The sequence below is a fragment of the Carica papaya genome, chromosome 1 (assembly GCF_054855325.1).
Source record: "Carica papaya isolate Zhongbai chromosome 1, ASM5485532v1, whole genome shotgun sequence".
Taxonomy (NCBI): domain Eukaryota; kingdom Viridiplantae; phylum Streptophyta; class Magnoliopsida; order Brassicales; family Caricaceae; genus Carica; species Carica papaya.
In genome coordinates this window covers 15,865,836-15,887,992 of record NC_142309.1, presented here as the reverse complement: position 1 = coordinate 15,887,992, position 22,157 = coordinate 15,865,836, and the positions used below count along the sequence as shown (strand labels likewise).

At 35.9% G+C, this 22,157-nt stretch overlaps 1 protein-coding gene across 4 annotated transcripts in view; it reads right to left on the bottom strand.

The window, feature by feature from the left end:
* Nucleotides 1-6,630: 6,630 nt before the first annotated feature.
* FRA3 (Endonuclease/exonuclease/phosphatase family protein) overlaps nucleotides 6,631-22,157 on the bottom strand; it is a 43,425-nt gene continuing 27,898 nt past the window's right edge. For all 4 annotated transcript variants that reach the window (XM_088220486.1, XM_088220491.1, XM_022037993.2 and 1 more), the window contains 4 exons: nucleotides 21,774-22,041; nucleotides 21,369-21,492; nucleotides 15,201-15,561; nucleotides 6,631-7,412 (listed from right to left, as the gene is read on the bottom strand). In XM_088220486.1, coding sequence (XP_088076612.1) covers nucleotides 7,056-7,412; nucleotides 15,201-15,561; nucleotides 21,369-21,492; nucleotides 21,774-22,041 — 1,110 coding nt within the window. In that variant the 3' untranslated portion in view covers nucleotides 6,631-7,055. The remainder of the gene's footprint in view (nucleotides 7,413-15,200; nucleotides 15,562-21,368; nucleotides 21,493-21,773; nucleotides 22,042-22,157) is intronic.

The following is a 22,157-nucleotide window of genomic DNA, read 5'->3' as shown; positions in this document are numbered from 1 at the left end:
ATTTTGTTGTCGCAGTCAATAATCACTCGATAGTTCTCTAACCAATCCATCCATAAAATTATATCAAATCTTGATAAGTCTAAAAGTATAAGGTCTATAGTTAACTCTCTACCTGAAACACTCACTTTACAGTTTTTATATAAGGTGTTTTTACTTCTAACACTTATCTTAAAGGTTTTGATTTAGTTATTAAATTTCTCGCAAATTCACAAGGCATAAAGGAATAAGTGGCACTAGTATCAATCAAGGCACGGCCAGTAGAATTGTGAATAGAAAGCGTACCCTAGATGATGGTCGGGGTAACTCTCACACCAAACTCATCAAGATGAAAGATTTTTCCTTATGTGACGGGCCTCACAATGTCACGTGGCTTCTAAGGATAATACCTCACAAAGTGTTGAGTGTTGCCATATTTTAACAAGTGTTATTCAGGTGGTGGTAAGGTTAGTCACCATTTTTTTGCCCATAATGTCTACATGACTAGGTAGGTGAAAAGGATTTACTAGGAGATGGGGGTAAGATATGAGTAGATTCAACATGGGGTCTCTTCTCAATGCGGCTAGGGCCAGGGTCAATAATCCTTCTATTCTGTTGTTGCTAGGCATAGATGTGGGTAATACACTGATGTTGAGCTGAATTGAGATCCTCGGCTAGCTGGGCATGTTCAAGAGCCTCAACATAATAGTTAGGCTTCAGAATGGCAACACAATCCAAAATGTCAGCCCTAAAACCTTTTAAAAATTTTTGACCCTTTCGACTCTCAATGGCCACTAACATAAGGGCAAAATGGGACAATTAGACAAAATGGACAGCACATTGGTTGACAAACATATTTCCCTAATGGAGGTCTAATAACTCTTCTTCCTTCTTTTCTCGAATATAGGTTGGGAATACGTTACCTAGAAAGGCATCCATAAAAATGTTCCAAGTTGTGGGTGTCAGCAAAATATCCTTCTTAAGCCGCCACCAGTGCGCAACTTCACCTATAAACATGAAAGCAGCTAAAAAGACCTTCTATTCCTTAGTCAAATCCAAGACAAAGAAAAGTTTTTCTATCTGCAGAATCTAGACTTCTACAACAAAAGGATCAGGTCTTTCATCGAATGAAGGAGGTTTCAGTCTCCTAAACTTAGAGATATTATGGGAGATGGATCTGTCTACTAGATGAAAGTCAGGAGCATCAGGTGGTTGGTGTTAGTTTTGACCTAAAGCAGCGGTAAGTCCCTGAATAGCTCGAAATAGTTCGAAAAAATCAGCCTGGGTTAGAGCATCCTAAGCCTCAAGTCTTTTTATGGAAGGTCTACCTCGAGTCATCGAATCCAACAAAAAGAAGACGACAAATGGATGACTAGAAAGAAAAGGCTATTTCTCATTCTAAGAATTTTCTTAAGGTTGTCATAAGTTTAAACTGTAGACATACGTGTAAGGGATTTTCCTAGAATCGGGCTCTGATACCAACTGTAACATCCTTGATACTTAGAGAGTAAAAAAGAGTCAACTACCAAGTAGTTACGAGTGTTAATAACAAGTTTATCATTGAAGCTGAAGATAGAAATTCCTTACAAAAACATCCAAGGTTAATATTTAAATTATAGGGCAAAAGTTGGCAACCTTAAGTATCAAATAGAAAGGATAAAATTCTTACAAAATATTATACCAGAGTGCTGACTAAACTATTGCACTCGAATTACATTCTAGAGATTCACTAAAGATCTGCGAACAGCTCCAAATAAGCTTCTAAAGGCAATCCCCGAAACAATTTCTCAACTTCCACATCATCTAAGAGGAGGAATACGGATTAGAGGTGAGTTTTATGTAAACTCAGTAAGGAAATCATTATTTAAACCACACAGCTAGTGTTTAAAAAGTAATTAACCTGAACAATATTTCCATATAAACCTCTTACCTCAGAGGGCTGTCGCCTGATGAACATATTCAATCATTTAACTTTTCTCTTTCTTAAGAAAAATCTAGTGAAAAGATTATAGAACCAAGCAGAGAGGGTAAATAGCCAATATCGTAAGTAGGTGTACTAAGTAATCAAGCATATCAGAATATTCAATAGTTTCAAAATAATTAGAAGAACTATCATACAAAACTATCCTACTGATGGTTGTGTTTTATTTAAGTCTTTTACCGATCTCAGCACGAAGTCATTCAAAACATATATCTACTAATGGTAGACAATCCCCGATTACCACTATGAATGACAATCAATTTTTATTTCATATCAGTATAAACTAATGACCATAGTCGTACGTCGCCACTATGGCCCTATATACCATCGCGAATCCCCTTTCATTAGAGGGAAAGCTAATTCTATTTCTATATCCATTTCAGATATAATCTAATTATCACAATAGTACATCACCACTATGACTCCTATACATGCAGTCGAATCCACTCTCGCCAGAGGGAAAGTTATTATTCACAAAGAACGATTCAACAATCTTTTCAGATCATAGAGTAGGGAAATACAGAAATTCCTCAGAGATAATAGTTAAACAGATTTTTATTCTTTTTACTTGTTTATTCAGTTTTCATATCAATCATATGTTCTGAACCTGGTGGAGTTCAATAACATATTTGGCCTAAGGGCTACATTTATGATCATATATCTGAAACTCGGTGAGGGTCCATTAATATATCTAGCACATGATCCATAGTACCCGGACTTAACCATCGAGATATTCCTCAAAGGCAGGACTCCTAAAATAACCCTCTTTACCATTACCAAAGGTAAGGTAAATAAGCAAATCCCACATGCATTTCAGAACCTTATTTCTGTAATCCTCATGCATATCAGCTCACATTTCATATTTAAATAAAATAAATGTCAACAAATATAGTAATTAGTGCATCAAGCCAAGCAATATCCCAATATAATTTATCTAAAAAATGTACTTAAAAATGTAAAAAGAAATACTAAAGAATCTTTTATCGAAACTAAAGTCAAAAAGGTCTTTAAGAAGGAAAAAGAATGACCTTTAGTACTCATTGGTCAAGCTCCTTAAACTCCTACTTTTTCTTTTTTTTTTTACTTTTTTCTCTCTCTAAAATTTCCTCTTTCTCACTCTAAAACTTCTTTCTTTGTTTCTTCAAAATCTCTCTCTAGCAAGTAAAAGTGGAAGAAGAAATAAAGTATGGGAAATGAGGAAAAATGAGCCTTTAAATAGGCATAGATAAGGCTTAGATGCACACCACGTGGCTAGCATCCCAGGACACGTGGTGAGTAGGGAGCAAGTGACCAGCAGTGGGACCCTTACGGCATGGGGGAACAGGCAGTGAACGGGATGTGTCCGCGGTTTGTCAAGTCCACATGCAAGGCGTGCCCCTGTGCAGCTTACAGCTCGTAACTATTCGCGCGTGGGCATGCCCTGTTGCCCGTAGTGCGCAACTTACGCGTGTAGGCTGCTTGCGAGCACGTCCATGCACATAATGGGCGGACATGTGTGCACAGTGTCACGCAGGCACTGACAAGCAGGCCCACACGATGCGACCGCACGGGTTGTTTCTCGCAGGTTCCAGGGGATTTTTCCCCATTTTTCTGGTTTTTCTTCTTTTCTCCTCTTTTCTCTTATTTTTTGAAAATACTTACAATAATAGTTAAAACAAATTCAATAATATACAAAATACTAATTTTAATAAAATATAATAAAATTTATAATGCATAAATATTAATAATTAAAATACCAACAAATTAATTTCTGATTTAAAATAGAGTTTAACCATAGTTGAGGTGCAAAGGTTTGGGATGTTACAGCCTTAACTTGAGATGTACTCTCCAATATTCTTTAAGAATTGTATAGTAATTAATTGTAGAAAAAAAGTACTGCAAAATTTTTACCCAAAACATGTGGCTGCATGAAGTCGTTTGCGTTTGGTAATGGTGAAGGCGACAGAGAGAGCTGTGCACCATAGTGCGTGCTTGGAGACTAGCAACTGCAGAGGGCAACAGTTGATTTTAGGGTCGACTATGAAGGCTGACTGGTGGTGTCTGGCAGCAGGAGGGTAATGGCTGGCTATGAAGGCAAACTCCTTTTACGCTTTTTTATTTCAGCAACGAAGGCTAAATAGGATTATTGAAAGAGTTTAAACTTAACCTAAAACTCTAATTTTAATAATAGTTATGATTAATGTATGTTGTTAAGTATTACGATCCTATATATATAAGCTTTTTAAAATAGAAAAATAAATAGACAATTAATTATAATTAATTATAGATGTATAACTATATTTTCATTTTTTTCTTTAATATCCTATTTTGTTTCGTTTTTAATACTTTCTTTTCTGTGCCTCAATTTATTTCTCTTTAATGTGTTGATTTACTTTTTCTTTAATAGCTTAACTTATTTTCTTCTTCAACAATTTAATTACATCTAAGATTGAGATTTACCAAGATCAGTATTTTCGCTAACAATAAGTTGTGCAACACCATCATCCTTGTTAGTAAAAATTTGTTTAATGAATTTCAAGATCTCTCTCATATTTTCTCTTCAAATTAAGTAATTAAATATTAAAAAACAACAATGACTATTTAGTAAATAGCGACTGAAAAATGAAAAGTAAATAGTCCAATTTAAGATTGAAATGAGAATAAATTAGAAGCAAACATATATTTATAGAGGAGCTGGTTGATGCTTGTTTAGGAAATTGCTTAATTATTTTCTAATTTAGTTTCTAAAAAATCCTTAATGAATATTGATGTTTTCCTATTATCTTATTCTAGTAACATTAATTCCTATTCTAAACAAGTTACAAGTGAACGCGAAATTAGTTCCTATTGGCTTGTTTTCTTTTGTGTATATTTATATATATACAACTTAATTTGCAGTATTGACATCGTTTGTTTTACAATGTGCATAGAATTGCTACTAGTTGTATGTATACATATATATACACATATGTATAAATCAGATCATTAATGCGATCCTTTTATTTTGTATTTTTAACAAATGTATATATATATATATACATGTACATAAGGCAATCTGGAAAAAGGGATGTGTACGGTAAATAACCTGGTTGAGCATCCTGTACCAACCACCAATTTGGGCTTCTCTAACTTTGTTTGCAGAAATCAAATTGCTATGGACTACCTACATTCGGAGCCCCTCCTCGTAAATTCAAGAAATAACAATAACAGCTCATGTCTCTTACATAAAAACCTTGGGGATAAGTGTTACCACATCCAAAAAAAAAAAATTTAATTTTTTAATTATATCTTTAATTAATATAATTCAGTAAACATAAATATAACGTACTTCAATTGAATTATTTGTATGTCAAATTTAAAATAATTAATATTATTTTAATTTATATATATTTTATGTTTATTATTTAATTATCACTTGTTTTATGATCATTAGAATAATTATTTCAATTAATAATATTTAATTTATCTTTTTTAGAAAAATATATATTCAAATTTATAAATACTAATAATTATATTATATGATATTATATATTACTATTAGTTCTATTTATATTTATGTAATAAAAACTATATAAATTGATAATAATAATAGGTTATTAACTTAAATTATTCATCTTCAACAAACATATTCTTTAGCAATTTTTACTGAATTTTTTATATAATTTATTTCCAAATTCAGAACCAAAATAGAACAAATATATTAGTATGATCACATTAATTACATATTTTAACAAATGATTTTAAAAAAAATAGTATGTAAGAAAACAAATTGTGATAGATGGTAAAACTTGGTAAAATTTGCGACTTCAAATTATGACAATTTGCTTGAGAGTACATTACATAAGGCTCCCAAGGGTGGAAACTGATTGTTAAGACCTGAGAGGTACGTTACATAAGGCTCACCAGCGGTAGTATCTGTTTGTTAAGGACCTACACTTATTTAATAATTTAGCTATCATGCAGCTGTTAATTACTCAAAGGATTAATTTACAGCACACATTCTTAGTCCACAACAAAGCTAGATCAGATCCTCGGCCTATTCTTCAACTAATTTACCCACCACAAGGTCGTTTCAGATTACAAGCCGGACTAGCAGTAAGAGAAACAATACAAATTATTTATATAGCTTCTCTGAATAAGTTGAACTGTTGTGTTGAGGACCGGTCTGAGACAGCATTAGAGCTCCCCTGAACTTTGTACAACCTATATATCGTAATAATTACAATAAGATAGCAAAAGCAAAGTATAACCAAAATTTTACCAGATAATGATAGGAGAGGAGTTCGTTTATTCGGCCAAGAAAAGAAAACTACAACTGGAAAATTCAAGAAGGAAATCAAATTGATATCAAATCAATATTAGACATGATTTTTAGGCTCCATCAATCAGCAACCTCATAAAGCTCTAAAATAATTATTAAAACCCATCATAATGTTACAACATATTAAAAAATGCTATAACAGAAATTGCGACGTCAAGAGTCGCAAAAGTAAAAGAAAATACTAACCAATTTTAGACATGATTTTTAGGCTCCATCAATCAGCAACATCATAAAGCTCTAAAATAATTATTAAAACCCATCATAATGTTACAACATATTAACAAATGCTATAACAGAAATTGCAATGTCAAGAGTTGCAAAAGTAAAAGCAAATACTACTTCAACAGCTTGCAACCGTATACTTCTCGTAAAATGATTAAAAACACGAATAAATGCTTTACTTGATAGAATGCATCCCATATGACAACAAATAAAAAAAATATTCACACTTCTAGCTGTAAATGTTTAACTTGCTCTTACTGTACATTTCAGACAACAAATTTGAGACCGTGAAACTCCACAAGCTGCACACGTACTAACTGGGCAAACTGGGGAATGCCCAGATGTTAAGATCCATAAACTTGCGGCGAGCATATTGACAAAATTGAGCTTGTACGAATAGAAAGGCAAGCGTGCTCCCAATTTTATATGGGACACTTCATTTGTGAGTTTCCCCAATTTTTTTCTTTTTGTTCTAAATAATTGAATTGGAGAATCCCTATAGTAAAGCAACAGAACATTTATCCATCATGTCTTCAACGATAAGAGCATACAACTTCACAGAACATCCTTAGCACTTCATGGGCTATGCAAATCTTTTAAGTGGTCAACCACATCATAAGAACTGCTAAAACGCTGGTAATCAGAACGGTGAAGCAGATTTGGCTGGGTTTGCTTGGAACCATTAGGTTTATGGTCTACAGTAGTAGACTTAACAGAGAGGCAGTGGCGAACACGAATCCGGTGATTTTTTGGCTCAGTAGAGTAACTGCCACGAGCCTTAACCACCAATATAATTTCCTTGTCTTTAGTGACCTCACACCACGAGTTTTGAGGGATACCATCAACAAATTCTTCCAGGGTGGGAGAATCTTCTAGATGTACTGACACCTCTGCTATCTGATCTGGTTTGATCATGCCAGATGCTGGAGTGACCTGGTCCAAATGCAATAACAAAGAAAAAGAAAACCAGTTTAGTCACACAAATTGCAAGCAGTGTACATAGTTACCAGCAAGCAGTCCAGAAGAGATTTCATATTAATGTATTAAACACTGAAACTGGGTTTAGACTTTGACGCATATAAACCAATTGTCGTGAAGATTCTATATTTTAGTAATATATAGTAGAATTACAAATATTCAGTATAGTAACAGATGAGGAAGAAACGGATTACCAGCTGTAGTAGATTATTAGTTAATTTGGATGCAAACGAAAATGGTATAAGCCTATTGAAGGCACAAGTTTGTACCTCATCGAAATTGGAGAATGGATAAGGATTTGACTCCTTTATTGGTCTCTCTCTAATGAGATCCTAAACGGCATGGAACATTCAAGAAACCTTTCCATCCATCCAAGTCTCAGGTAAGGCTATCTAATACGTGATCAAGACAGTTTGGGCTCTAAACTGCACACACGTGATGGCCAAGAAAGAAAAGGCTTAGATATGATTCAAACTGGACTTGGGCCAAACTTTAAAGGCCTTGAAAGGAGAAAGCCAAGCCCATCAAACAACAGGAAGAGGCGGCCAAGAACATGTCCTACAACAAGAGCAAAACTGACCTTTAAAGAATCCTACACCTCAAGGACTCTCAGCCACTCATCCTTAAGGAGTTTTATCCTCCTCCAACTCTTCAAACCCAAGCAAAAAGGAGTCCTCAAAATTATGGACAGCTTAGATTTGCACATGAGAAATTTTCTCACTTAAATAGAAATTTTCTCCTAATTTTTTCATCACAAGCGGCCAGCCTTTCACAAGAATTTTCTCCTTTTCCAACTCTTCACAAACCGGCCATTTAAGAGTCCTAACACCTAGGGAAGTTCAGCCAAATCTCATTCGAAGAAATCTCAAACTAAAGGCCGTCAAAATAGTTTTCACCATGAAGGACTCTTGGGTTTTTCATCCCTACAAACATGGGAGCCGACTTTTTCCAAGAGTCCTAGCTGAGTTCTCTCACCCAAAAGGAGGTAGAAAAGTATGTAGAGAATCCAAGATTTTCTCCCACAAAATCTGGCCGGGATTCCAAGCTAAAGCCGCCGACTTGGTTTTCAAATTCAATTTGCATAAGGAGTCTTAACCAAGTATCAAGGCTGAGAGTTGTTTACTTGTTCGAATTATTACCGCATTTGGATTCCACTTCAAGTATGATTCAAGAGTGCTTATCCATCATAACCAAATCTCCAAAATGAAGACCATGATGGACAACCACAAAAGAATCCTTATAATTTTATTATATTCTTTATTTTAAAGAGTTTTATTTTATGAACCATGATCTCTTAAGAATTTGAGATAATCATGGTAGTTAGTGATACAGAACCTAAAATCAACAAACGCAGTCAAAAACCTCACATATACTCTAGTATTCAAAATCTTAAAAACTCTCGATAAACTCTCTCTACTTGACCTATATTCAACTTGTCAATGTCAACCACGATAATTGGATTAAAAATTAAATTGATTAAACCCTACAAGAATTAATCTTGATAAGTAAAATCAATTCAATGATGGATTAATAAAACGCCATAAGGGAAATATCTTGATAAGTAAAATCAACCCGTTGCTCAGCAAGATGGTTGAAGACACCCTCTTAAAGAGCACTTACAATTAGCTAAAAGTAATAAATTGGAATATCATTGATTACTTTTAATTGAATTAAATACAATTGAAAGGGTGGTCCCCTTATATTGGCATCCACCATGCTTATTCTACTAGAAAACAGAAAACTAATTTCTAATTAAACACTTATTAGGACTTAGACTAGGATTAGATTAATTAACTTAAAAAGAAAATAAAAAACAAATAAATAGTCTGTCTCTCTCTTGGCCGAGTTGAGTCTTTTCCTCGGATTAGACTTCCTTAATGCTTTCAATTTGGGACTCTTCTTTCTTAATTGATTCTTGAGAGGAGTTTTGAGTTGGAGTAGCTTTATAGATGGCGGCTTTGAAGTAGGAGAAGTGAAGGAGAATTCGGTAAGCAGAGGTAAGTCTTGGCCGAATGGGATGAGGCTTTGATCTCCTTTTCTTTTCTGAATTCTTCTCCTCTTCTCTTGGAAAGAAAGCTCCTTATCCACGTACAACTCTCCAAGATTAGATCTGGTCTTTGAGTGGGAGAGGACCTCTTGGTTTTGGCTTTGGAATGGAAGATGGATTTGTCTCTCCCTCTCGGATTTAGCTTCCTCTTGGCAGGTTTCTTTTTCCTTTCAGATTTTTCTTCTTTTTCTGCAGGTTTTCTCTTTAGGAGTCTTATGTCCGACTCCTCCTTGTATTCTTCTTTTTGTTAGGTGGTCTTTAAGTTGGCTAGGGAGTTTTGGACCTCCCAAAGTGACAAGTATTCGGAAATCATAAAGGAAGGGAGAACGGCCGCAGGGGCAGGCTTCCTTCCTCCTCCTTCTCGGCCATATGGACCTAAGGCTGAAATCTTGCATGGCCGAACCTTGTCTTGCTTTCTTAGACCTCTTTTTGATGGATCTTGGTCCTTTAATCGACATTCTTGACTTGCATACCTTTGAGCCAAGAGGTGGAATCCTTGGGGGATGTCTTTGAGCCGGTTTCTTGGGATCTTCCTTTCAAGAATATTGAACCGGTTTTCTTGATGTTTCATGGACAGATTTTGGTGTTCGATTGATGGAAGAATGAATCTTGGACCAAAACTCCAATCCTTGATGAAGTTGGAGGTGTTGAGATTCAAAAGGAAATAGGAATCCAAATTTCCACAAGATCGGGAATCCCCATAGGTGCAGGATATCTTACCTGCAAGGTCTCCATGTGCGCGCGTTGGGTGTGCATGTGTTGCCTCTGTGCGTGCGTAGGCGGTCTCTCGTGCTGTCTTTGTGCACGCAGACAGCTTTGCCTATGCGTTCCTTGTGGACACGGTTATCTCCTTGCCTCCGAGCATGCTTTCCATGGTCATTCGGAACTTGTTATTCCTACGTGTCTAGGATCACATCAGTTAGAGTCCTTGTTTGCTTAAGAGTTTTATTTCACTTATGGGTCTTTAATTTGATTTTTAATTGGGATCTTATATAAGATTTTATTTAGAGTCTCCTAAAATTTAGTTTTCGATTTCTACTCGGATTAATAAGGTCTATGGCTATATAAAGGCCTCATTGCTTAAACACATCAATTCAAATCAATAAAATTTTAAATATTTTCAAACTTTAGCTTTCGCCTAGTGCTTTTTGGGAGGTTTTCTTCAACTATCTCGTTGAGTGAAGAATTGATTCTACTTATTGAGATAACTCTCGTGTGTCTTACTAATTTTTATTCTTTTCCTAATTACTTTAATTTGCAATCATAGATTGATTGTGAATTGAGCAGGGAAGGTTTATTCAGGAATTTAAGTTTTACATGCTAAAATTATATGTGTGGATTTTCGATGGCACTTGTTGATCGTGAGTTATGCATCATTTGATATTAGAGCTTAAACACTAGATAAATATTACCATCTTATATAATCTATCCTTGCATATTTATTATTCTTCATAGTAAAAGAAAAAAAAGACATAATTTACATCCATTCATATCTATCATACCGTCAAAAACAAAAACAAAAAAAATCATATTCATAGCATCTTTTCTTGCACAGTAAGTTTCTTTTTTTTTCATTGTGTTTGTATTCTATTACATTACTAAGTAATTAATTGTATCCCAGTTACTTAGCCTTATATATAACACGCATCATCTTCATCTGTGTATTTAAACTCCAGCTTTAAAATTGGTGTCGCAAATTTCTCTCTTGGGTTCCTTACAGTGTCTTAAGCCAAAACTTAGATACTTTGATTAAAGAAAAGTCAATTCTGACATTCAACTCGAGAGAAAAAAATTATGAGATGAGTAAAACACGAAAGATCTGCGAGGGAGTGTTATTTTCTACTAACATTTTCTAGTAGGGATTTCATAATGTCTCAACCAAGTGAAAATAATAGTCTAGCCAACCTAAGGAAGCATGTAGGCACCATGTTTACACGACTCAATCTGGAAATTGAAAATCTAATAGTAAGGATTGATGGAAAGAGGCGAAGAAACAATAGCCCACCCTAGGAAAGGTGCCTCCTCCCACGGGATGGTGTCGAATCTTGTGATAAGAATGAAAGAGATGATGACCGAGATTAATGTAGGGAGAACAGGAGAGATAACAACATCAGCTCCATCGAAATACAAATTCCACCTTTTAAGAGACAGAATGATGATGAAACCTACCTGGAGTTGGAACGAAAGGTAGAACTTATCTTTGATTGTCACAACTATAGCAAAGAAATATAAGTAAAGCTATTCGCTGTCAAATTCATTGACTATGCTCTAGTATGGTGGGATCAGCTGCTAACTAGCAGAAGGCACAACAGAGACCAACCTGTCTCAACTTGGAGGGAGATAAAATCTATCATGAGATTTTAAAGGTTCTTACCTTTTAACTATTATAGGGATATGCACCAAAAATAGCTTCGATGGGTGGTACGGGAGAAATTAGGGTTCCGTGAAGAGATTACTTCGATGGGTGGTACGAGCATCGAGGTAGATGTGTTTTCTATGGTTACAAAGAAGGATGAAGATGATTTATGTTTGGTCTTTTCTACCATGGAGGACTTTAAGGGAGATGGGAGGTTGTTGAATGAAGTTCCAGTAGAGGAGACTGAGATGAAAAACCTGGAGCTGCTCATGGTGGAAAAAGAAGCTTAGACGATTGCATCTGTACATAAATTGGAACTAGAAGAGATTATTGAGCTGAGCCTAGAAGGCGTTACTCTGTCTACTAGCGATGTTGATTACTACTCTCAGTATGTTCAAAAATTTGGGAAGATGATGGGGGTGTCTCTAGCAGATATGGAAAATCTATCTTATTTTTTCTTTTCTGAAATCGAAAAGAGGAAAATTTTGAAGAAGAAAATAGGATCTGGTTTGAAAGGACAGAAAAAATTGGGGGGTGGTTCTTCTAGGGAGTTAAAAAGATGAGAATCGACTATAAACTATGATGCTAGGAAAGGAGATAGTAAGGAAGTTGCTGGGGTTCAGTTGATTTGAGAATGATTAGTAGAATTATATCATGGAATGTTGGTGGGGAGAACAACAGAGGCAAACGACTCATCATTAGAGGGTGTCTAAAAAAATGGAACCCTTTGGTCATTTGTTTATAGGAAATTAAAGTGGATGTGTTTTCCAAAGATGTTATTGACAACCTATGGAGTGTTAAGGAGAAGGATTGGTTTTTTCACTCCTGCAATGGGGTCGGCTGGTGGGTTGATCATCTTATGGAAGGAAGAGCAGGTTAGCTGTGTAAAAGTTATCCAAGGGGAGTGCTCATTGTCATGCATATTTAAAAACAGTAAAGAGGCATTGAGTGGATGTTTACCGGCGCATATTGTAGAGGCAATAGGGAGGAAAGAACATTGTTGTGGAACGATGTTAAGGAATGTAGAAATAGATGGGGTGGGAAGTGGATTATTGGCGGTGATTTTAATATGACATTGAGAAGGGAAGAGAGAAGTGGCAACAATTTCTCGGTCACAGAAGCTAATGAATTTAAAGAGGCAATGAAGATGTTAGGAATGGTTGATCTACCATTATGCAAGGGGCAATGGACGCGGTCTAATGAAAAGAGAGTCCAGAATAGACAGATTCTTTATCTCTTCTTGCTTTCTGTTAGATCTGATGGGAGTTAGTTAAAAAACACTTCCTCGGCCAACATCAGATCATTATCCTACATCTATTGAGGCAGACAGAATTCACTGGTGTCTGATACCTTTTCAGTTAGATAACAAGTGGTTGAAGAAGAAGAACTTTCACCAATTGGTGGAAAACACTTAGAAAAATAGCGTTATACAGGGCTGTGCTAGTTACAGGTTTGTTCACAAACTTAAAGATCTGAAGAATGCAGTCAAAATTTGGGCAAAGGAGGAGAGGGAGCAAAGTAAAGTAATTTTTTATTCTGTTTTGGCTCAAATTAATGATCTGCACTCCAAATAGGAAGTTGTAGGTTTGAATGATGAGGAAAGTAGTAGGAGAGGGACTTTGAACTTCAATTGACTTCGTATCTGCAGGAAGAGGAATTGATGTGGAGACAAAATTCCAGCGAGAAATGGTTGGCGAAGGGGGACCGGAACACTAAGTATTTTCATGCTTTAGCTTCTCAGAGACGAAGATGCAATTATATTGAAGAAGTCTGAGAAGGTAATAAGAAATTTCTGGTAATACTGAACTGAGAGAGGCTGCCAGGGAGCATTTCTTACAGCTTTTTGGGAAGGTTTGTGCTACAATACCTTATTTGGATGATTTGCATTTTAATTGTATTTCTGGGGAAAGTAGACAGATGCTGGAGGCTAAATTTCCGAGGAAGAGATGTTTGAGTGTTTGAAATCTTGTAATGGTAACAAAGCTCCGGGTCCCGATGGTTTTAATATGAATTTCCTTCAAACTTTCTGGGTGCTTCTGAAAGTGGATATCATAGAAATATTTAATGAGATGCATCATTCCGGAAAATTTGTAAAGTCTTTGAACTCCACTTTTATCTCCCTTATTCCTAAAAGAAGCGGCGCTAATGATTTCAGAGATTTCAGGTCAATTAGTTTGGTAGGTTTTATGTATAAATTAATTACTAAAATGTTGGCTAGGAAATTATCCAAGGTATTGGGAGAGGTTATAGGGGATTGTCAAAATATTTTTGTGGGAGACAGACAAATCTTTGATGTTGTGATGGCTGCAAATGAGACGGTAGATAATCTTATGACTACAAATCAGGATGGTTTAGTGTGTAAACTTGATATGAAGAAAACTTATGATCACATCAATTGGAAGTTTGTTGACTACACGCTGTTTAGGATGGGTTTTGGGCTGAAATTGAGGAATTGGATGAAATCTTACATCACTACTACTTCTTTCGCTGTTTTGCTTAATGGGAGCCCCTCCAAATTTTTTAATGCCTCAAGAAGGTCAAGGCAAGGGAATCCCCTATCCCTTCTATTGTTTATTATGGAAATGGAAGGCCTCAACAGACTTCTTGGTAGAGCAAAAGACCTTAATTCGTTGAGAGGAGTTGTGGTGGGTAGTAGAGACAACACAACGGAGGTGTCTCACTTATTTTTTGCAGATGACACGTTTATTTTTTGCCAACCAGATTTAAGGAACTTATTGGATTTGAGATGTATTTTATATTGGTTCCAATTTGTGTCAGAGCTTAAAATAAATCTGAACAAATCCGAATTGGCAAGAATTGGCGGCAACAGAGAAGCTGGTACATATGCTTCGATTTTAGGGTGTAAGAAGGTCAAATTCCAATTCAAATATCTTGAGATTCCGTTAGGGGCCAAATACAAGGATAAAATTACATAGGAACCGATTATTGATTTATTTGAGAAAAGACTAGGGGGGTGGAAGAAATTTTTTTTTCAAAATGGGATAGATATACCCTAATTAAAAGCACTCTTGCAAAACTTCCATTGTATTACCTATTTACCTTAACTATTCTGGTGAAGGTGGCTAAAAAATTGGAAGCAATTCAGTGCAGATTATTATGGAGAGATGTTGATGATAATCGTAAATTCCACCTTGTAAATTGGGATGCCTTAAAAGAACCAATCACATTCGGGGGGCTTGGCATTAGATCTTTGGTAAAAATGAATGGTGGCGCTTCATGGCAAATGGTTATGGAGGGGTATTCGAGGGAGGAAAACAGTTTATGTCTCAATTATATCAGTTTTCTCCAATAAGAAAATATTGAAAAAAAGAACACTTACCTGAAACCATCGAGGAAAGCCAAAGGAACCTCGAGGACAACGATCCGATGCTTGTCCATCCTCCTTGATAGTAGACTGACCTTCACAAATTATTTCAAACAAAGCAATGCTTTTCTCACATTTATTAGTGATACGTAAAATGGCCGTATCCTGGTTTTGAAGGAGTATATTATTTGTACTAACTATTGTTTCTGGAATCTTGCATAGATCTTCAAGCATGCATTTAATTTTCTGATTTGATCTCATTATATCTCCAAATTCCTGTCTCCTAACTGACTCATCAACTCGAGCAATTTCAACACTAAATATACAACGGACAGGCTTGTGATCACTGTCTGTCACATCCATGCAAGCTTCATACCTGTTGAAAAAGACATGTCATGGCTCTGAACTCACTGACATACACAAATATGCATGAAGTAATTACATGCATGCATGTAACACACACAACCATTATTAATAATGTTAATATACTAATATCAACAGCACAGACACAAACGCAAATGACGATGATGATACCATTACTTCATACCTGTTGAAAAAGACATGTCATGGCTCTGAACTCACTAACATACACAAATATGCATAAAGTAATTACATGAGTGCATGTAACACACACAATGACCATTATTAATAATGTTAATATACTAATATCAACAGCACAGACACAAACGCAAATGACGATGATGATACCATTACATCCAGGACAAGAGTGGGGCAACCCTTCAAATAATACAAGTAATGCAGGCTAAACCTTACCTGATCTTGTTCATGCCCTCGTAACTTGTACTTCTCAACATAAACCAATCTACATGAATACATATATAGTGTATTGATAGGTCATAATTAATTTCTTTTGGGAACCAATATTGGCCATAATATTAATGTTACTTCTCTTTGGAAATAATTACTAATGTAGAACTGAAAACTGAAACTTTTGAATGCAAATTAAATGAACCAAACACCTGTCCAACAAGATGAAACAAAACAAAGAACAAAGAAGAAAAGACACATAGTCCCCTCTATAATTATGAGAATCTCAGTGTCTCTTATAAGGTCACAAGTATCAATGTTAATATCCAAAAACATGTTGGAAAATCCTCCAATCTTCCATTTCAAATCTAATCTTCTTAAATTTATGGGGTACTGATTACGGAATTCCACTGATACGGGGATTTAATTTGATTTACTTTGCTGTAATTAGTTTTCTATTTTTCTCTTTGTAAAAACTATATATAGCAATGTATTTGCTCTTTCTCAGTGGATAAGAAATAAAGTTCCCCTCTAAATTCCACATGATATCAGTCGTAAGCTCTTTTCAGGATTTCTCTCGGCCTGTTTATGCTTTTGCTTTTCTATTATGAAAAAGAACTAATAAAGTTTGCAGCCTCATTTGCCTGAAGCCACTCAAGCATGTGGCCACCCTAGCGCACACCTGCTCTTTCTATGTGTACCTATGCATGCCAAAGTCAACCTTCATTGTTGGTTCCTTCATTGCACTTGAAGTCTCTATCCACGACCTCAACTGCCAGGATTTTTACTGAACTCTCTTTTGTTGGTTCCTTGCAGGAGAAGGCCTAACGGTATTCCGGAGAACATGTTAGAAATGGCAAAGATAACGTCATCTTTCAACACCATGACCAGACAGAGGAAGTTCCCATCAGTCAACCGGTAAGGAAGCTCCAAAATATTCAAAAAAAATATAGACCAAATAGATGATTGTCTTAAGTGATCTCAGTTTATTCAAACCTATTGAAGAAAGAGAGAAACTCAGTCATCTATAGTAGACATGACCAAAGGAAGAACATCCAGTAATTGATGCATGACGTGAATCAGATTCAATGATCATTTCATGGTTACAGGACTCGATAAATCTTGAGATTGGTGACACCTGCATGTTTTTACCCATTGCTAAGGGGATTTGAGATATTGTCAGATAGACATATTCGAAGACTTATGATGCAGCAAGACAATAGGAGATTAAAGTTAAAACTCGTACAACGAAACAAGGGAGTAAATTGTGACCAAGTATGCAAATCTATTATAGAGTATGTGGCAAGAACTTGACCACTATTAGTGCATTGAAACTAAGTGCATATAGGATATTGGAATCTTAAAGAATTTTACTGAAAAATATCGAGCTTACAATTTTCATGACGCTGAATTTTGAGAAACAAGATTTAACTTTTTAGCAAAGAAGATGTACCATCTCTAAATGAGACTATTTCTTTAATTCAAGATGAGAAAGCTGCAAGGGGATTATGCTCGAACCTTACATCTTAGAAGGTTCAACAATGGTGGACAAAGACAAGAATATGGCAAATACAAGAAAATGTGAGGACATATTTGATGAAGATCAAGGTGGCACAAATCATAACCCACGGCCAAGACACAACTCAAGCTCACATGGGAGATTACATGAGCTTAAAAGCTCACGGTCACAAGGGAACTCAAGGCTATATAAGCTTAGAATGTCCCAGCCACATTAAAAGAGACTAAGGCACAACTCAAGATGGAGTCACAGCCTCATGAGCTTAAGATGTCATGGCTTAGGCCCCATGAATGATGAAAGTCACGACAAGATCCATACAAGGGAAGATCCTCACGGCACGGTCCAAATGAGTGGAAATTGAGACCCAATTCTTGGAAAGCAACGGCCATATGGAGATTAACACCTGAGATAGATCAAACTCAAGGTGCACTTGGGCTATGTGGATGGAATATTATTATGTCAAGTGGACCAAGCACAAGATCAAAACTCAAGAAAGACTTTCAAGTTTATATTAAAAGATGGATCTATGAAAAAGGAAGTTTAGGACCAAACTGGCGAGGTCTTGAAAAGTGGAGGACGACTCCATCAGGCCAAGGGAGAGGCGGCGGCCACTAAATTGTCCTACAATCCAAGAAATCTGAGTACCAAAGAGTCCTACAACTCAAGGATTCTCGGCTAGTCCCTTCACAAGAGTTTTTTATCCATGTGTAATTCATTACAACCAGCCAACAAAGAGTCCTACAGTGAGGGATATTCAGCCAAGCATGTATCTACAAGCTAGACATCAAGAGTCCTCAAGATCTTGGACTCTCGGCCAAGTATTCTCCTTGTCATTCAATCCTCTTATCATGAATAGCTTGGATGGGCTCGTGGAGCATATTAAATATGTGATAATAAGAGTCCTAAAAGTATGGGACACTTGGCCAAACACTCATCTCTTCATGATTGGTTTTCAACTTCAAGTAAATCTCATAAGGGATCAAGAATCCTTATTCTGAAATTGGTGGTTGAACACAAGGTAATCTTCCATAAGGAGTCCTACCAATTTTGGACGCTTAGCCAAGTCTTCTACAACTCAATCCCAAAGCTGCAAGAGTGCTTAAGTTGTTGGACTCTCAAGTATATCATCCTTTACAAGTATGGGGAGCCAACCACTCATCCCACAAGAGTCCTATCCGATTACTTCACTTCTAAAGACGTATTAAACATGTGGAGAATTAAGTATGCTTACCCCACAATATCTTGGCCAATTCTCATCCTCAATCTACTCAAGAATAAGAGTTCTTCTCCTACAACAATTGGCTGGATTTTCACTCATCTTCCTATCAAATTAAGAGTCATGGCTGAGGCTTTCTTCTACAACAGGGATAGCTAAAGAGTCCTTACTATTGTTCGTCCTTCATTCAAGAGTAAAGAGTCCTTATTATATGAACTTTATCATCTGTAAATTATGATCTTTAACAATCCTAGATAAGCATTGTAGTTAGGAGTCCTTAATCATTTAAGAGTCCTTTTCCTTTAAGGCAACTAACAGCCTACATCTATAAATAGGCCTCCTGTATTCAGTTGTAATTCAGTTTAAGGCAAGTTAAATCAATAAGGTTTGCTACTTGTGAGGTACTTCAACCTTCTTGTTACGTAAAAAATTGTTATCAACTTATCAAGATAATTTGTGGCATTTTTATTTTTATTTCTTTGATTGATTTCAATTTATCAAGGTATTTCTTATGGTATTCTAATCAATTTGTTTATACCCTATTACTTTAGTTCCAATCACAAATTAATTGTTTGTTAAGTAAGACGAGTTTATTTAGGAAATAAGTTTTTATGCTAATTGTGTATGTGTGAGTTCGAATTGCATTCTTAATCCTGGGTTCTGCATTAAGATTTGTCAAGATCCTCGCAAGGGGACAATATGGATTCTCTCTAGTGTCCTCCACTACAGAGAAGAATAAAGACTTCTTTTTTCTTGACTCCACAAACAAAGTCGTCCCTATACCAATTCAATTGGTACCACCTGTCGAATCACCTCAGTTGTGTCAACATCCTCAGGGACAGTGCAGATTCTCTCGGGTGTCATCCACTACAAAGAAGAACAGAGACTTCTTTTTGCATGACGACTCCACGAACACAGTCGTCTTACCAGTCCAACTTATACCACCAACCGAATTATCTCAGTCGTGTCAACACCCTCAACCATTCCCACCAGACCCATGAGAAAGAATAATTAGTTTCATGATTCAATGAGATTTATGAAGTTATATTCAAGATAAAGAAACTTGATTTATGATCTTGTGCAAGTTCAAGAACAAAAACCAGATCTTGAGAATTAAGTCAATGAAATTCAAAAACTTTCCCTCAACTAGCACATGAACATCCAATTGAAGATCCAACTGTAGATAGAAAGATGTACAAAAGACTGGTAGAAAAACTAATAAATCTTACTCACATAAGGTTAGGCACTACATATGCCTTCAGCGTGAGTAGCCAATCATGCATAGCCCAGGAGAAGCTCACATTCATATAGTCTGGAGGATCTGATATTTATCTAAAAGCTAATATTGGCAAAGTAATTCTATTAAAAAAAAAAAATTGGTCCTCGAGGTATATGCCAATGCAAATTATGCAAGTTCATCAGTTGATAAGTGGTCTACTACATGTTATTGTACTTTCTTTGAAAGAAATCTTTTGACCTAGAGGAGTTAGAAGTAGAATGTGGTTTAATCAACTGCAGAGATCAAGTCCAAGGCAACGATAAAGGAGCATGTGAGTGACTATGGACCAAGATAATTTTGAGAGATTTAAAGATCGGATGGAAATAGCCAAAAAAATTATTTTGTGACAACAAATTTGTCATTTACATTGCTCATAATCCTACACAACATGATAGAACACATTTAAGTAATAGACACTTCCTGAAAGAAAAGTTGGATAGTGGATTAATTTGGATTACTTATGTCTCAACTAACAGTCAACTTGTAGATGACAAAAGGACTCAGTAGTGCGATGTTCCAAGGACTTATCTCCAAGCTAAGAATAAAAGATGTATATCACCAATTTGTGGGGAAGTGTTGGAAACTCCCTCAACCTTCTATTAGGAGATTAATTTGCCTAAAAATTATGAGATACTGGTTCTGAAGTCCCACTAATATGGAGATTTGATTTGGTTTCATTTGATTTCCTGTAATTATTATTGTCTGTTTGTAAAAGCTATATATACCATGTATAAGTTCATTCTCAATATACAAGGAATTCAGTTTCTTTCTCAATTCCATAATACAAAAAACTGATATTTCAAAAGAACTCAAGCAACCTAACACCTCTGAGAAAAAAGAAAAACAAAACAAAACAAAAAAAAAAAATAAGTAACTGTATAGAAGCATAAACATAGTGACAGTCATGAGGATCCAGTTGCAATATGATAACCTTCGGATCCCTCTAAAGCAGAAGGGGCACATGTTTCAATCGGAAAAGTACTAGATCATATTCCCCATTTTGGCATGTCCATCAGACTCTTTTTGCATTGTTAAATTACGATTACCCAAGAAATGTGTTAATTGAAAAGCAAGCAGACAGTATGTGCACAAAATACAGTACTGAGAATCAAATTGCATCTATGACAAGGGTCACAACCCTCTAAAAAACCAGAGGGATGCTTGTTTAATAAGAAAGGTGCCAGATAATATTTCCCCATTTTGGCATGTCATAGATCTATAAATACAGATATCATTTGATCATGACAATCTAGGTGTCATTAATCAAATTAATCTCAGAAATACATCAATGGAAAGCCAAAAAGAGACTTAAAGAGTGCATAAAATGCAAAGAAAATATCTTCAACAAATGTATTCACTAAAAATCCGGATATACAGTGCAGTGCAATATGCTAAACATACTGTAATATAGCAGACACAACGGGACACTCTAGGCTGCAGTCAGATCCCAAAGTTGATCTGCTATCACGATATAAAATTCTGTCGCACCAGGCAGGAATTCGCTTCTTCTCCCCAGAATCATATCCTGTATATTTTAGTGTAGAAAAGAATTAGCAAACAGTATGACACTACTCTAGAAACCTAAAATGCCCATTATGCTCCAAAAAGATCAATCCCTCTTTATAACATTTGGCACCAATATAGATGAAATGAAAACTTGATTAGAAGCATGAGATATGCCCATCTGAGTCAATATGCCACCAAGCAACCAAAAGAAAAGACATAGCATTAAATCCTAGTTGGCACCTGACTCAGGCCCAATAAAATGCTAGCATTGACTTAAAAACTTTAATTTAATCACCACACCTGCTAAACCAGTCTGGTGCTTTTCAAACTTGTATGTAGGAGGAAACCTAATAACTCCTTCACGCATCCCTTGGAAGACATTACCAGCGCCCATTTCAGCTCGGAGTTGGTCTCTTTCTCTAAGCCAATCAAAGCACCTTTGAGAAATGAAATCCCTTGCCTCATCATAAGATATACCATCAAGCCTGTAATTAAAATCTCCAAGAAAAACGACCATGTCTGCCTCAGCCAAATCAGGCATTCCTTCCATGGACTGGATGCCTACAGCCTATCCACACGCAAATTCTTTATCAGACTAATTGAAAAACAACAAATCTCATATTTAAAACAAAATTAATTTAACTTAAAATGTAGCATGCTGAGGAGTTGCTTTACCAATCAAAG